This window comes from Myotis davidii, unplaced genomic scaffold (genome assembly GCF_000327345.1).
Source record: "Myotis davidii unplaced genomic scaffold, ASM32734v1 scaffold221, whole genome shotgun sequence".
Taxonomy (NCBI): domain Eukaryota; kingdom Metazoa; phylum Chordata; class Mammalia; order Chiroptera; family Vespertilionidae; genus Myotis; species Myotis davidii.
This window is the reverse complement of record NW_006293349.1, coordinates 7496751-7514987: the sequence shown is the minus strand read 5'-3', so window position 1 is coordinate 7514987 and position 18237 is coordinate 7496751. Positions and strand designations below refer to the sequence as shown.

The 18237-nt window shown below is 35.9% G+C and overlaps 1 protein-coding gene across 1 annotated transcript in view; it reads left to right on the top strand.

Moving 5' to 3' along the window:
• Positions 1-18237, top strand: part of SF3B1 (splicing factor 3b subunit 1) — a gene marked incomplete at its 3' end in the record, with an annotated part of 35080 nt that overhangs the window by 7705 nt on the left and 9138 nt on the right. The window contains exons 2-13 of the mRNA XM_006767117.2: positions 4671-4882; positions 6126-6230; positions 6855-6969; positions 8796-8875; positions 9776-9946; positions 12655-12892; positions 14145-14479; positions 15785-15982; positions 16082-16183; positions 16713-16892; positions 17865-17951; positions 18076-18237. Of these exons, the coding sequence (XP_006767180.2) occupies positions 4671-4882; positions 6126-6230; positions 6855-6969; positions 8796-8875; positions 9776-9946; positions 12655-12892; positions 14145-14479; positions 15785-15982; positions 16082-16183; positions 16713-16892; positions 17865-17951; positions 18076-18237 (1985 nt within the window). The remainder of the gene's footprint in view (positions 1-4670; positions 4883-6125; positions 6231-6854; positions 6970-8795; positions 8876-9775; positions 9947-12654; positions 12893-14144; positions 14480-15784; positions 15983-16081; positions 16184-16712; positions 16893-17864; positions 17952-18075) is intronic.

The following is an 18237-nucleotide window of genomic DNA, read 5'->3' as shown; positions in this document are numbered from 1 at the left end:
TAAAGACTCGACCGGATCTGGAGCTCAGAGTCTGCGACTCCCTCCCGATTGAAAACAACAACCGCGCCCTCCGCCGCCAGCCCGCTCTGCGCACTCCGCACCTCAGAATTTGACTTCAGCACTGCGCCTCCTCTGAGTGTCCGTATGCGTTACTCTTTCCTCCTAGTTGTAGGACTTCCACTCAGCCAGCGTTCCTGTGGTTCTGGGTGGTGTCCGTTCTGTCTTTTAGTTTCACTTTTGAAATGGTTGTTGAAGGCAGCAAATTCTGGCGTTAACCTATGCCGCCATCTTGGTTCTCTCAACTTGATTATTTCTTACCTTGATCAGTGTGGCTTATGCTTTCCAGTATTGAAATATTAAAATGAAATAAAAAATTTTGGACCTTTTTGCACATGTCAAATGTAGACAATTATTAGTGTGAATAATCTTGCTATCCAGCAGTTCTGCAGATATTGCTGACTATGGCAAGTGGGGGAACACTTTTCTGTTTTGGAAAGGAAAAATGGATTATCCAAAAATTCCAGTGGCTTGTTTTGCCACTATCTCTTGAGTAGATATTTTTTGGTATCACAAAGCTGAAAAGTTTTTTTCTCTAATTTTTTGCTTGCAGAATGCCTGAGATAGTTATTTTTTCTGCATATTCTGAAATTTTTATTTTTCTATGTTCACTTAATTATTTTGCTTTGTATACTTTTGTGGACTTCAGTATGAATATTGCTGGTAAAATAAAAGGGAAAAGTTGCTTAAGGATTTTGAAAAGGATTTTTTCTTTAGAATTTAGTTATTGAATTAATGTTAATCAGGAGTTCATCGTTTAGGAATTGATATCTGTAATTTTCAGTAAAATAATTTACCATTGTAGTTAGTTGTCTTACTGGAATTTTGTTTAAGGGAAAGCCTGAGAGGTGAGATATTTTTCTGGATGTCTTTTAGAAGTCTCATTTGAAAAATCCTTGCTCATCAATTGCACTGGCTGTGCAGAATGGATGACACTTATGGACCTGACTAAAAAGTGTCAGTGAATGGTTAACATCCAAAGGCTATGCTCTGTAACATGTAATGAACAGTGATTAAAAGATTGCAAACAATATGAATTTAAAATTAAGAATAAAAACACATCAAGGAGGAGGAAATGCTACAAGCTGGAGTTAGCAGTATCTGAGGCATAGAAATAAAAGGCACAGAAGGGTAAATGAGTAGAGGGACAGAATTTGGTTGTATGAGGTGTGACCAGTGGTGGTTAATCTCAGTTTATTTAGGTCTTAGTTTAAAATGCAAATAATAGATAAGATGTTACCCATAGTTCTGAAGTACTATTTTTTGATGTCAAACTGAACTGCCAGATAAAATTTGATGTATTTGTTAGACAAGTGTAATTTTAGCATTACATTTTTCTGACTTAAAAGTAACGTAGTAGCCCTAGGCGGTTCTCTCAGTAGATAGAGCGTCAGCCTGTGGACCAAAGGGTCCTGGTTTGATTCTGGTCAGGGGCACATGCCTCGGTTGTAGTTTCCTCCCGGGCCCAGGCATGGCGGGGCTCGTGCAGGAGGCAACCAGTTGGTGTGTTTCTCTCACATTGATGTTTCTCTCTCTCTTTACCTCTCTCTAAAAATCAATGGAAAAATATCCTTGGGTGAGGATTAAAAAAATATTTTTTAAAGTAATTTTTTAAAAGGAAACACTATTATCTTCATGAGGATATGCTGTTCATTGATTCTAGAGAGGAAAGTAGAAGGAGAGAGAGAAATCTATGTGAGAGAAACATCGATTGGTTGCTTCCCATATGCCTTCCTGAGATCTAACCCGAAACTTGCGTATGTGTCCTGACCAGGAATTGAACTTGCGACCCTTCGGTGCGCAGGACAACACTCCAGCCAGCCAGTGCTATAATAACTTTTAAGTAAATGGAAATAATTTTTAAAAAATATTTTATTGATTTTTTACACAGAGGAAGGGAAAGGGATAGAGAATTAGAAACATCTATGAGAGAGAAACATCGATCAGTGAAGTTACATGCCCTTGACTGGAATCAAACCTGGGACCCTTCACTCCGCAGACCAACGCTCTATCCACTGAGCCAAACGGGTCAGGGCTGGAAATAATTTTTTGAATGAATTGAGATTTCACACTTAATTAATATTGACCTTCTAGGAAAGGATTTGTTTTCTGGTGGTTGAAATGTTTCTAAGATCAGAATTCCCTTCCAAAAAGGGGGGGAGTTTTAGTTGAATAATGACATTTCTGTAGATAATTGGAGCAAGTTTAGTTTTTTAAAAAGCATGTCTATATCTTAACATGTAGAAGATTTTACATTACCTAATCAGTTAATGAGATCAGTAAAGCCAGAAAAGGAAAAAAATGACAAAGATTCAGAAGAGTTGGAACTTTTGAGGTTAAAGGTATTTCATAAAAGATCTAAGAATTTTGAGATTTGGGTACAAACTGGGGCTGCTAGTTCAGTAGTAAACCTGTTCCATTACTTTGAGTTTCTGAGACTTGTTCTCACTCTTATAGGGAAATGTGCCTGCCCCAGCTGTGTCTTAGACTGGGTACTGTTATTCCATTTTCTCTGCACCCATCTTTGGAACTACAGAGGGTTTTCTCCCTTAGCGTGGGGTCGGGATTAGCATTTGAATCTTTCCCCTTTTGGATCCTTGCAAACTAATAAATTAGCTTTTTTTTAAAAAAAATTTGTTTTATTGCTTAAAGTATTACAAAGAGTATTATATATGTCTCCCCCCCCACCCCGCCCGGCATTCAATAAATTAGCTTTTTAGAGTAGCTGGTATTAAGGTGTAATTCAGTTGAAGGTAATGATCTGGCAAAAATGAAAGCATCAGTTAGGCTACAGAAAATCACTGGCAGTAAAAATTTTGTTTCTTTCCGCCACTCTGTGTTATCCAGATAATTAAAATGAAACATTTAAACATTTAAAATTGTAATTTAAAGTTACCTGGTGTCAGGAAAGGCTAAAAAAATTGGGAGGACTCATCTGTATTTGAAGGACACTAAAGACATGACAATTAAGTGCAATGCCTGGCTCTTGCTTGAATTGTGGATCAATTGTGGAAAAGGATGTTTGTTACTAGGACAATTGGGGAGATATGAAGCTAGATAATATATTAGATGATAATGTTATTAAGGTTTAGCATGCTCATTTCTTGAGCATGTTAAATCTGTTGTGGTTATTTATATAAGAGAATGTCCTAGATCTGGAAATAGATGCAGAAATATTAGGAGTTTTAAATGGTTTAGAAAAGTTATATGTACACACATTTGCTTTATCTCATATATACACAGTTGATGAATACAGGTGAAGTTATGTGAGTGTTCACTGTATTTTAATTTTTCCTACTCTTGACAAAATTAAAAATTGAGAAGTTTGGGGGGCAGTTGAGGAGAGTTGATTCGTCATTCACCAGATGTCAGTCTTCTAAATACTAGACCTGTGAATAGAAAACATGGTGCTTGGGGAGGTGGGGGTGGTGATTTAATCCTTTAAAAAAACCTTTATGTTGTAGGAAACTGAGGTACACATGTTTAAATGAAGTATTAATTAGTAGAGAAAGAACCTTTCTTTGAAGGCAGATGTTTTGATTTCAGATCTCAGACTTTATAAAAAATCATAGTTATACACACTTTTTTCCCAACCTTTATTTTTTGTGTATTGATTTTAGAGAGAGAGGGAGGGTGGGAGAGAGAGGAAGAGAAAGAGAAACATTGATTTGTTGCTTCACTTATTTGTTGCATTCGTTGATTGTTTTTTGTGCCCTGACTGCGGATTGAACCCCGAAACTTTAGCACATCAGGACCGTGCTCCAATCAACCAAGTTCTACCCGGCCAGGGCCAGATCTCAGACTCTAATCATGAACTAATAAGTGTAATGATGGTTGCAGCCAAATTATGCAGAGTTCTGAATTCCATGCTTAAGAAGTTAGATTGCCCTTTATTTTACTGTTCACAGTGTGAGCCTAGCTGTTTAGGACATGACTTGGGAGCGTGTTAGGAATGCAGAAAGTTGAGTGTGATCCAGGCCAACTGCATTTTAACAAAACCTGTAAACAATTAGTTTCACGTTCAGGTTTTTTTTAAAATATATTTTATTGATTTTTTACAGAGAGGAAGGGAGAGAGATAGAGTCAGAAACACTGATGAGAGAGAAACATCGATCAGCCGCCTCCTGCACATCCCCCACGGGGATGTGCCCGCAACCCAGGCACATGCCCTTGACCGGAATCGAACCTGGGACCCTTTAGTCCGCAGGCCGACGCTCTATCCACTGAGCCAAACCGGTTTCGGCTTCACGTTCAAGTTTGAGGACCACTTTCCATGGTGCTGTTTTTATATTTCTGACAGTGTTGAGTTTAGAATAATCTTGAGTGTTATTCTTTATCCCTAGTCAATATTGACAGTATTATTTTTTAAGTTGGAGAAAGGTTTAGAATTCAACAGTAATTTAATAAACGTTGGTAACCCATTCTTAATGTAAGAGTAATTTGTTGTTCCGTATGGGAGTATTGTCTATTGATTTGGAGATATATTAAATGTATTAAAAATCAGTGCTTTATATAATTATAGTTCTAACCCCTTATATGGTATAATTATTTTAGTTTGTATATTTAGAAGAGTATCCTAAATAATACCTAGTAGGGAAATGCATTGTGTTGAGTGCTCTTTGGAAATGAAATTAATGTCTGTGTTAACTTTCTTACAGATATTGAAGCACAGATTCGAGAAATTCAAGGCAAGAAGGCAGCTCTTGATGAAGCTCAAGGAGTGGGCCTTGATTCTACAGGTTATTATGACCAGGAAATATATGGTGGAAGTGACAGCAGATTTGCTGGGTATGTGACATCAATTGCTGCAACTGAACTTGAAGATGTAAGTACAAAGTATACAAGAGTCAAGCATTTTTAATTTTCTTTGGGTGGAGAGCAAGAAATATAAAGGTATTTTCTCTTTGAGTCATCTGGCTTAATCTGCAGACATTTTGGAAATTGGGAGATCTTCCTTTTGGAGGATAAAACTGTTGAAAGAATCCTTCCTCTTAGTTCTGAACCATTATGTTTATTTATCTAGCAAAGCACCTACAAATCATTAATTGTATAAAGTAAATCCTTACTACTGAGCTCTGTTTAGAGTAACCCACATGGGAAGTGACTTCATAGTGAGCAGCCAGCTGTCCTTGTAACCTGAATCTGATTTGTGCTTAGTGCTGTTTTGTTATTGATACTATTAATGGATTCTTCGTGCCTGTTTCAGTTATTCTGGAGGATGACCACTTTCATTTTGAAATACATCTGAGTGTTTTTATATATTCCCATAGCTTACATTTTGACAGATCATCTCAAACATCCAAATTTGGTGGAATAGCTATCCCTTTTTTGTATGATTCAGTAATAGACATTTTATGGATATAGGTAATCAAACTTGTTATTTTTATGACACTCAAGCCACATTTTATTTTGTAGTTGGCACTTTTTAAAAAGTAAATTAGAAAGTTGCAAAGGTAAAATTTCTAGAAGCCTATCGTACCTCCTGGTAAGAGATAGTGGTGGCTATATGTGCCAGAAACTGAAGGAGAAATTGTTTCATTTTTAAATCAGTGGTAAGATCTTGAGAGTTACCCACTGTTGTATTTCTTACACTAGTAAAATAATACAACACTTTCTGCTTAAATATTATTATAAGGGAAACAAGTACATTTAAAACATCTTTTACTTGTTCTCGTGGTTAAATCATGTTAACAAACAAACAAACAAAAAAGGAAAGTGGAGATTTTTAAATAAACTTTAGTTTCCAAATTTGAAAAACAAATTTCATCATGCCCTCTCTGAGAAAACAAAATGCTCAGGTTTTTTCTAGTTCATACTTACTTTATTTTAATTGGCTTCCACAGAAAGCATTTCTTGTTTAGTATTTTTAAATGAGTAAAAACTAAGGTTAATTTCTTTAATAACTTTTTTTGAGTTGAAAACTCACATGTTTATAAGTTCTGTGTACAAGGGTTTAGACCTCACACTGTCAGTAAGTCTTTAGATTTCATGTTGAATCTTAGTATAATTTTTCTAATTTTTAAATTCTGATGTTTTGTTTATGGCTTTTTGGTGGCATTTTATTGCAGGATGACGATGACTACTCATCATCTACAAGTTTGCTTGGTCAGAAGAAGCCAGGATATCATGCCCCTGTGGCATTGCTTAATGATATACCACAGTCAACAGAACAGGTGACTTTTTTCTTTTTTGTTAAATCCAGAGTTTACTCAGCTAAAGAAAACTGTCTCAATTCCCATGGAAGCCCATATATTTTAAGAGTCAAGTTATTAGAATGTTTTGAGGAGAGTTGATTTGGGAAAATTAGAAATAATACTTATTAATTTCATTTTAAATGCTGACCCAAGGATATTTTTCCATGGATTTTAGAGAGAGTGGAAGAGAGGGCGAGAGACAGAGAGACACATTGATTGGTTGCCTTCTGCCCGTGCCCCGACCAGGGCTAAGAATCAAGCCTGCAGCCGAGGCATATGCCCTTGACTGGAATCGAACCTGGGACCGTTTAGTCTGCAGGTTGGCGCTTTATCCATTGAGCCAAACCAGTTGGGGCAATACTTAGTAAATTTTATAAAGGTAATCATTTTATGAAGACTTCAACTATGGAAATACGGACAGGTATTTTTTTCATTTCTATGTTACTTATTTTTTCATATTAATACTTATCCCTAAAATATTTCTTTTATTAATAGGCATTTATTAAACATTTTACATGTTTTATAATGTTCCGCTTTTTGTTTAAGATATTCTCTTTGGTTATTTAATAAAGTGGGTATTAAGTTGGGCATCCCTCTTTTCAGTATGATCCATTTGCTGAGCACCGACCTCCAAAGATTGCTGACCGGGAAGATGAATACAAAAAGCACAGGCGGACCATGATAATTTCCCCAGAGCGTCTTGATCCTTTTGCAGATGGTAATTCTTTCCCATTTTTCTTTAGTTTTCACGAATTTGCTTGTATTAAGCTCTCTTTAGCCCTTTGATTTTTTTTGGCATGCTTATGAATTTGCTTTTCTTTTTAAAAATCCCCCTTATTATAGATGTGTATAGATTTGGTTGAAGTCAAAGATGCCATATTCTTCATCTTTATAATACAAGTTTTCTTTCCAGGTAGAAGGACAAGAAAATAATGAGCCAATGCCATAGAAACGCAAAGGGTTAAAGGTTTTTCTTTTACTTTTGTTTTGGGTACGCTTTCTATACTTGGAACAAATGTGTTTTTCTGGTCAAAATACTTTCAAATTCTTGGAAGTTTCCATTCCAAATCCTAGATTTTAGGATTGTTACTTTTGAGAAACTTTCTCACATTAGAGCTCCCCTCATATTTCTCTAAATATAGTTTAGTAAGTGCACCTACTTTGCTTTAAGCATACTTAAAATTAAAACAAAAGTATGTATACAAAGGCTTTGATATTTTTAATAGTTGGAGTCTGTTTTGCTAATTTTAGTGTGCAGGTCAGCACAGGGGGCATAGTGAGCCTGATGGAAGCTTTCCTCGGGTGAGTTTCAAAATCAAAATTAGGTGCCTGTTTCTTAAAATGAGATTCTGCTGCAGGTTTACAAATTAGACGTTCAGCCTGCATGAATTAGTAGGGATATTCTTTTTTTACTTGCATAATTGTAATTGATTTAAACATGTATGTCAGAATTCACAGGCCCATACTAACTGTCCTTAATTTCTTTCCTACAGCAGTACTGCTATATGCCAGTCCTGTCTGCATTCTTAAGGGTGCAGTTCAACACATCCTCTCTAGATTATGGTGAAAAAGTATTCCAAAGGAAGTCTTATCAGAGCTAGTGTCAGAAAGAATGACACTACCAATTGGGCATGATCTTCAGCATAGGAAATGTCTTAGAATTTTATTATTTTATTTTTCTTAAATTGTGATGCTATACTACTGTATAGCTAATTATCACATTTTATAAAACATAGTGTTCCTCTGTGAATCTTGTTATATACTGTTTGGGCTTCTTTAAGATATTTTGAAGTTTGAAAAGCAAATACTGAAACTTGAACCAAGAGACTAACACATCTCTTTGTATGCCACTTCTCTTCTATGTGCATCATAATAACTGGTAGAAAGTAATATATTCAAGTAATATATTTTCATTTGTAATCATACTTTCTAAAGATAAAAATGTTTCTGGGTCAACAAAACTTTAACAAGCATGAAGCCCTTTTTTAGTAACCTGACATGAGCATAAGATTATAGGTATATTTTAAAACAGATTTGCTAAACTATAACTGTTTTAGAACATTGTATGAAGAACTTACCTAGTTACAGTTATTTGTAGTTAGGATTTTAACAGCTTGCAACAGGTAATGTTTTGAATATAAATATCTTTCCAAAGTGTTACTAATGGTAAAGAGATAATTTTCTAGGCTTCTATTCTGCTGCTTGAAGTCAGAACTGCTGATGGAGACAAAGGCACGAAAGTGTACGTATTCCGGATTAGCAACCCAGGAACCCATCACTTCTGAAGACTAAACTGTGCTGTCATTTTGCTTTTATATGCATTAAAATATTTGTTTTAAACTGCTGTAGATGTTTGTGTTCAAACAGGTTAAATTGATCAGCAAACTCAATAAAAAGTAAGATGTATAATTATTAAAGTTTTCCATCAAAAAATAAATTAAATGATATGGAATAACATAATATTAGAGCAGGGCAGATAAATCAGTTGAACCTAATTATAGTTTATTTATTGTACTCTTGTCCTGTTGCTGTTCTTTTCTGCAGGAGGGAAGACCCCTGATCCTAAAATGAATGCTAGAACTTACATGGATGTAATGCGAGAGCAGCATTTGACTAAAGAAGAGGTATGAACCTGCTCTTTATTTTAATGGTTGTGAAAGACTAGAAATAAAGCTGAGATTGAGAGACTTATATTTCCTTTTCATTTGCTGAACAAGTAATTCAGTATTATTAATAAAAGTAAAGTTGAGACAGAACCTTACCCAAAATTCTACCACCTCCCATGTTAAGCTTTTTTTCTGTCCTTTTCTGGTCCCTGGCCCCTTGGCCATATACATACATACGTTTCTTCTAGTGACTATGTCTGTGGGGAGGATGATAGTGTGTACCTGAAGCCAGTGTGTAAGGAAAAAGCCAAGTAGCTAAACCATTCCTTGAAAAACCTCTAATTCTCCCATAAAATTGAGTTTGGATATGGTTGGAGAATTTTGAAGAATTACTGCTGGCTTACAGAAATTGCTTCATTTTGTTTCAGTAGTTAGCCTTCATAACTTTATTATGAATACATAATGAATTGTCTAAATTAAGTGGGGTGTTGGAAATTAAATGCATTTGTTGGGATGTTATATATAATGTTTACATAATTAAAATCATAATTTAAAATTTTTCACTTTTTACCACTTTTCTATCTTACATATTCTGATTTGCTGTTTATATGAGTTTTAAATAAAACTATTTTTCAATGGAAGCATTTTAGTTCTCTACCATTGGCTGAAGATTTGCTTCACTGTCTAGAGTAGGGTGCTCTGTTATAAATTCTGTACTTGCTCATCTACTGAGCAGAAGGACATTGTATGAAACGAAATACAGAGAAGAGAGGGAAAATAAGACCAGGACTACCACTAGCATAGGAAGGAGAGTGAGTGAAGAATGACATGACGTTAAATAGAAATGTTTGTATTAATGATATGAAAATATGTTGAAAACGTTTTAAAGATACTCAGTGATTATTCAATTATTTTCAGAGAGAAATTAGGCAACAACTAGCAGAAAAAGCTAAAGCTGGAGAACTGAAAGTCGTCAATGGAGCAGCAGCGTCCCAGCCGCCCTCAAAACGAAAACGCCGTTGGGATCAAACAGCTGATCAGACTCCTGGTGCCACTCCCAAAAAGCTGTCAAGTTGGGATCAAGCAGAGGTGGTTACATTGTATTTTTTAATACTATTATAATTTTTTTTTTACCATTATAATTTTTTTTCTCTCACATGAAATGTATTGTCTGCTTTCATGACAAAGCAGACTGGGTGGCTTAAGAAACAGATATATATATATATATATACACACACACACACACAAACACACACACACATATTTTTAAAATATATTTTATTGACCTTTTACAGAGAGGAAAGGAGAGGGATAGAGAGTTAGAAATATCGATCCACTGTCTCCTGCACAACCCCTACTGGGGATGTGCCCGCAACCAAGGTACATGCCCTTGACCGGAATCGAACCTGGGACCCTTCAGTCCCCAAGCCAATGCTCTATCCAGTGAGCCAAACTGGCTAGGGCAGACATATATTTTCTTATAGTTCTGTAAGATCAAGGTGCCAACTGAGATTTTGAACAAATTATGCGCTTTACTCACCTAATGGAAAATTTCCCAGCTCTAACTAATAGAATCTTTTTAAAGGGAAAAATAATGAGTTTTAAATATATTGTATTTATGCAAGTTTGCAAACAAAGCTAGCTAGAACTCTTAATGTTGGGTAGAGCATCCAATTTTAAAACAAATACATAAAAAGTATAGTACAAAACCTATAGAATATTTATGTCATTATTTAAATACAAATCACACTGAATCACTTAGTGTGTTGCTACATATGGTATTGTCTGTACTGTGCAGTCTCTTTTGCTATCACTTGCTTATCTTCCATCCTCCCATACCTACTATTTAGTCTCTCTATGTAAATTGCTGTGGAACCTTTGATTACTTAAATCCACTTTCAATTTTTTTCACCGATTTTGCTAGCATCAGTTAGAGGAATAATGCAAATGTGATTGTAAATATAAATTAATCTTAAGGATTGAAATCGTGTTGCAATATTTAGCTATAATTACCCACGTGATCCAAAATGTCTATATTAATCAAATATATAAACACAGAATGAAGGAAAACACAAAAATAGTGTTTCTTGGTGAGAATTCAGTAGGTTTGAGAACTACTTATACTGAAATTCTGTGATTGCAGATCTAGACAGAGAAACCTTTGTGCCTTTCCCAAAGTCACGGAGCTAGTAATGGCAAAACTAAGATTCATACTTAGAATGCAGTATTTTTAAAATGAGGGCTTTCTTCACTGCTCCAAATTAAAACTTTAAATTGTGGTTAGTCGTAAACATATTTGCTAGAAAGTACGTATTATTTATTTTTCTTTTTTGAAAGTACGTATCTTTTAAACAAAACGATAATCTATTCTAACTTTTAATTATAGAGAATAGCTCTAGCCAGTTTGGTTCAGTGGATAGAGCAAGCATGTCAAGCTCAAAGGCTAACATTGGGCCAAATAAACAAGGTTTAAGTTTATGTGGGCTGCAAAAAAAACCAGAAGCTTCAATTTTCACAGAAATGTAGGTTTATTTTGATAAGAGACACGCTGAATACAAAGGGCTGAAATACATGAATCATTGTTAACATAAAATAATAGAACATTTTAATTAATATTTTTTTCTTGAACATTAACTTACCAGACACTGAATAAGTGCACAGATTAATAAGCATAACACAAATAAACCTATTTTTCATGTTCTCCGAAAGTAAAATATTTCCTATTGTGCACACCAAACAAGCCAGTACAAGACTAATGACGTGGCTGCTAAAATATTCGCTGCTGGTATTAGTGGAGAGAAATGGTGCACCTGTGCGGAAGGGAAATTAATGCAACATGATTATAGTAATCAGTTACTAGTGAACTCTGTAATAATTATGCATAACAGGATATTGTAAAAAAATTAAGCTATGAAATTTTTATTGAAACGTTTCTTACGTACCGTTACATTGGCTGGGCCACAAAAATACTCATGGGCCACATGTTTGACATACTTGGGATAGAGCGTTGGCCTGCAGACCATAAGGTCCCGGGTTCAATTCCGGTCAGGGGTGCATACCTTAGTTGCAGGCTTCTCCCTGGCCCCGGGCCTTATTATGGGCCCATGCAGGAGGCAACCAATTGATGTGTTTCTCTCGCATTGATGTTTCTCTCTCTTTCACTAGCCCTGGCCCTGGCCAGAGGCAGTCAATCGATGTGTTTCACATCGATGTTTCTCTCTGTCTTTCCCTCTTCCACTCTACCTAAAAATCAATGGAAAAGTGTCCGCAGGTGAGGCTTAACAAAAAAAAAATTAAAGACGTAAATAAAAGATCCTCTGATGAGTATTAATAAATAAATAAATATAAATAAATAAATTTAACAAATTATGGAGAAAGGAACTAAAGCATTTGTTAAAATTTTTTTTTAGTGTTTGTTGGGGTTACATTGGTTAATAAAGTTATATAGGTTTCAAGTGTACAATTCTATAATACAACGTCTTACATATTGTATTGTGTTTACCACCCCTAATCAAGTCTTTTTTCATTATTATCATTTATCTCCCATTTACCCTCTTCTACCTTCCTTAGCCCCCTTTCTCTCTGGTAATCATCATACCGTTGACCCAGCTCCCCACCTCCCTCCCCTGACAGTTGTCAGTCTGTTCTCTGTATCTATGAGTCTGTTTCTGTTTTGTTTATTTTGTTCATTAGATTCCACATATAAGTGAGATCACATTTAAAATTTAACAGAAATTTTTTAGTTATTTTATGTGGGTGTGTAGGTGTGTGAAATAAAATGTGTTTGTTCTGTTAAGACCCCTGGACATACCCCTTCCTTAAGATGGGATGAGACACCAGGTCGCGCAAAGGGAAGTGAGACTCCTGGAGCAACCCCAGGCTCAAAAATATGGGATCCTACACCAAGTCACACACCAGCGGGAGCTGCTACTCCTGGACGTGGGGATACACCAGGCCATGCAACACCAGGCCACGGAGGCGCAACTTCCAGTGCTCGTAAAAACCGATGGGATGAGACCCCCAAGACGGAAAGAGGTACTGGAGTCTGGCATTGTTTGGATGAAATACTGACTTGATGAGTGGTGTATTTATAGCTCCAAATCTGTTCTGTTCTGGTTAGACAAGCAAATAACCTGCTGCTTTAGGGATAGATGAATAGCTGAGCAGTGAGGCAGGTGGCAGGGTTAGGCTAGAAGGGGGTCAATGGAGGGATAAAAGGGGACATATGTAATACTTTCAACAATAAATACTTAAAAAAACAACTGAGCAGATCATATGCCTAATTCTTTTCCTTTCTTGAGGAGATTTAAAATTTAAGGAAAACATTAAGAAGAAGTAAAGTTTGTAGGTCATAACCTTTTTTTTTATTGTGTAAAGTATATATAACATGAAATTTACCATTTTAAGTGTACAAGTAAGTGACATTAAGTACATTCACAGTGTTGTGCAACCATCACCAGTATTCATTTCTAGAACTTTTTCATCACCCCAAATTCCATACCCATAAAGTAATAACTCCGCATTTTTGTCTCCTTAAACTCTATTCTACTTTCAGTATTTATGACTTTTCCCAAATCTTTTTTTTTGTATTAACCCTTTAAAGCTATATTTCTTTAACTGTTTATGAGAGCTGTGGCAAGTTAAGATTTCGTAGTACATCTGCTGTATTAAAATTTATTTATAGCCCTGGCTGGTTTGGCTCAATGGATAGAGCGTTGGCCTGTGGACTGAAGGATCCTGGGTTCTGTCCTGGTCAGGGGCACATGCCTAGGTTGCAGGCTCGATCCCCAGTTGGGGCGTGCAGGAGGCAGCCAATCAATGATTCTCATCGTTGATGTTTCTATCTCTCCCTTTTCCTCTCTGAAATCAATAAAAATATTTTTAAAAAATTTATTTGCAGAATCTTTAATGATATGGGAGAGAACCTGCCATGCAATGGATGAAAGAAGCAATATAGAATTTCCACACAAAACAAGCTCAGCTGTATATCTCAGCTGTATGGGGAAATGAAAAGAGTGGTTGTGATATTAAGGGTGGTTAAAAAATACTTTGTTTTCCCATTCCTTATGTTTGCTAGGTATTGTTTCTGTAGTCAGTGGAAAAGGAACAAAAATTAGTGAAGGGGGAGGATAAATATGAAACATTTAAACCTAAAATGGGCCTGCATTTTAGGAATATTCTGCTTTTGAAATTGATCACCTTGAGTATGTTAGCTGTTTGAGAATAAAAAGTAAATTTTTGACGGTTAAAACTTTAGACATTAACACTTTTTTTTTTTTTTTTAAAGATACTCCTGGGCATGGAAGTGGATGGGCTGAGACGCCTCGAACAGATCGAGGTGGAGATTCAATTGGTGAAACACCCACTCCTGGAGCCAGTAAAAGGAAATCACGTTGGGATGAAACACCAGCTAGTCAGATGGGCGGAAGCACTCCTGTTCTGACCCCGGGGAAAACACCAATTGGCACACCAGCCATGAACATGGCTACCCCTACTCCAGGTCACATAATGAGTATGACTCCTGAACAGCTTCAGGCTTGGCGTTGGGAGAGAGAAATTGATGAGAGAAATCGCCCACTTTCTGATGAAGAATTAGATGCTATGTTTCCAGAAGGATATAAGGTAATAACATGGAATATGAATGTGATGGTTTTTAGGATATAAAATAGAAATTTTATTTTAAGTACTAGAGGCCCGGTGCACAAAAATTTGTGCACTGGGGGTGGAGGTGGGGGGGTCCTTCAGCCCGGCCTGTGCCCTCTCGTTTTAAGTATTCTTTCAAGAAATTTATGTCAGGTTTGCTCTGGCCTTGTCTAAACTTACTACTACCATTACATTCTTTTAGCTGTTTCCAAGTATATTTCAGTTCCAAAAATAATAGGAGTGAAAATAAATTACATGGAACTTTTTATTACTTTTGGAAGGTGAGAAATCTCCTGGACTTCTAGGACCATATACTTTGAGAAATGCTGATTTGGGGGTATGGAATAGCTTGCTGCTTCAGTTTATTAGTGATCCCAGGATTAAGCTCAAATTGGGTTAGGATTATTTAACTTGGTGCCTCACAAGATTTTGTGTATGTAACAAGTTCATGGATTGCCCGTGAACACCGAGTATTCTCTCTCTACCATAGCAATTTGAAGTTTATTTTTAACTATAAAATTTTCTAGGTCCCTGGGGCTCAAGGATCACCATTTGCTAGTCTGAAGGCAGTCTGGGCATGTAGATGGTGTCATAACCAGGGCTGGAACCTACATCATTTATGGCCTTTTCTGCCAATGCCCATTGCTTTTTAACAGTTCATGTCTTTTCCCCCTTATTAGGTTTGTTTTAAGGTGTTTATAACTTTTTGTAGTCACCCATAAAGTGGGTGTAGACATTCTGCACCTGTGTTGACTGCCTGTGTTTTCAATTGCAGTCATTGATTTCCTTAATAGAAATAGGAGGGAAAAAATCCTCTTTAGTGAATCTTCAGTGAAATTTCTTTGACTTATTCAAATGGTGTGTATTTTACAAGGCTTTGGTAAATGTTTTTTAGTTTGCATGCATTTATTTGATTTCCGTAAAGCGACTTAAATATTTAAGACTTGATTTTGGTGTCATGATTTTTGTTTTATTATTAAAACCAACATGTTTATATATGTTAATGTTTGAAAGTGATCAGAATTTTATAATATGCTTCATTTTCCTAAATTTCCCACAGTTCTAATATACTTAAGTTTTATTAACAGATGAGAAATATGAATTTGTCATATATACTTTAAACTTATAATCAAGATAGAAAATGGGATTGATAGTAGTAATTCCTATCTCCAAGCAAAAAGCTTCCTAGCTAATAAACTGTAAAATATTTTTAAAGTGCAAATGTTATTCATGACATTCATCTTTAATCAAGAAAATCCTTAACTGTTTTTTTAACTGTCTTAGGTACTTCCTCCTCCAGCTGGTTATGTTCCTATTCGAACTCCAGCTCGAAAGCTCACAGCCACTCCAACACCTTTGGGTGGTATGACTGGTTTCCACATGCAAACTGAAGACAGAACTATGAAAAGTGTCAACGACCAACCATCTGGAAACCTTCCCTTTTTAAAACCTGATGATATTCAGTACTTTGATAAACTTTTGGTAAGTGATAATAGTAAAAATAAAATAATACCTTTATTTAGGGATTTTAAGTCATCATATCTCAGTCCAACTTCAATTATTTTCTTTTTACTCTATTAGGTTGATGTTGATGAATCAACACTTAGTCCAGAAGAGCAAAAAGAGAGAAAAATAATGAAATTGCTTTTAAAAATTAAGAATGGTACACCTCCAATGAGAAAGGTGAGTGCCAATTCATTAAGTCATCATCTTAATTATAATTTTATGTTTAGAAATGTATTAACTTCTTCAGCTTTACCAACGGCATAGTATGAGTGAAATAAAGATATGTAATAAGAAGGACCTAGCTTTTTAATCACGGAATTTTATGCTAATAGAGATATTGAAAAATGAGATTCTCTTTTTTTGTCCTAAGGCATTTAAAACATGCTGAAGACTCAAGCAAATTAGTGGGATTATATGAGGAATTGTAATAATATCCTATATGGCTTGAAGATGGGTGGGTAATCTTTTACAGGGTGATTAAGGAATTTTATAACTCCAGTGGCCATTGTTCTGTTACCTTTTATTAACTGAATCATTGAACTTCTGTCATAGGAATTCACACTTCAGAGTAATTGTAATGGGAATGAACTTAAGCTACTCTGTGTAAAATGCCTGTAAAGATTAAGTTACAGACAATTAGGGATTAATTGGCTTGTTCTAAATGCTTAATTACAAAGAAACACCTTTTATTCTTTTTCTCCCCCAGGCTGCATTGCGTCAGATTACTGATAAAGCTCGTGAATTTGGAGCTGGTCCTTTGTTTAATCAGATCCTTCCTCTGCTGATGTCTCCTACACTTGAGGATCAAGAACGTCATTTGCTTGTCAAAGTTATTGATAGAATATTATACAAACTTGATGACCTAGTTCGACCATATGTGCATAAGGTTTGTTGTTCTCAAGTAGTGTTTCTAGTGGTTTGATATTTTTTAAAAAAATACATTTTATTGATTTTTTTACAGAGAGGAAGGGAGAGGGATAGAGAGTTAGAATCATCGATGAGAGAGAAACATTGATCAGCTGCCTTCTGTACACCCCCTACTGGGGATGTGCCCGCAACGAAGGTACATGCCCTTGACCGGAATCGAACCTGGACCCTTGAGTCCGCAGGCCGACACTGTATCCACTGAGCCAAACCGGCTAAGTCTGGTTTGATAGTTTTAATATGAAAGGAATTAATGAAATTTTTTTTTTTACCAACTTAAATGTATTTGTGCAATTTAAAATTTCTGATAAAAGCAATAGCTAATGCTGTATGTTTACAATAAAAAGGGAAATTTTACTGGCTTGCAAGACAGCGTTATCAATGTTCAATTTACATGTCTTCCCAGACATTTTTCTTTTCCCAAGCATGTATCACACATACAAAAATATGTGTATAGGTAGACGTAACATTTTGCCCTCTTTACTAAAATGGGTTCATATTACTACTCATTTTTTTATTTGCTTGATTGATACTAGATTAGGATGAGAAAATTTGTTTTGATAGCATGGCTTTTAGTGTTAAACATTTGTTTTTGCTTGTGGCGGTTATGGATTAGAATTCTAAAGTGCAGCCCAGCCTGCGTGCTCAGTGATTGAGCATTGACCCATGAACCAGGAGGTCACGATCATCTCCCCCCAGTAGGGGGCGTGCAGCTGATCAATGATTCTCTCATCATTGATGTTTCCATCTCTCTCCCTCTCCCTTCCTCTCTCTAAAAACAGTAGAATTAAAAAGTGCAGATGTATAGCTTTTTAAAGAACAAAGTAAATTTTCTAGTAAAATGAGTTCTATATGCTTGTGGTTTTAGATTTCATTTTATTACAAGGGTGGCATCGGTAATTGGTGTGGAAATTCAGTTCTTTCTCTTTTTCAGATCCTTGTGGTCATTGAACCATTGCTGATTGATGAAGATTACTATGCTCGAGTGGAAGGCCGAGAGATTATTTCTAATTTGGCAAAGGTATTTGCATTATATTTCTAGAGGAGAAAGTTTTGTATCTGTAGATGGGATTATTCGATTTGCAAAGAAATGGTTGAGGGTTAATGTTATCAGCCCATGATTATCCTTTTTTCTTACCTTTTAGGCTGCTGGTCTGGCTACTATGATCTCTACCATGAGACCCGATATAGATAATATGGATGAATATGTTCGTAACACAACAGCTAGAGCTTTTGCTGTTGTAGCTTCTGCCCTGGGCATTCCTTCACTATTGCCCTTCTTAAAAGCTGTGTGCAAAAGCAAGAGG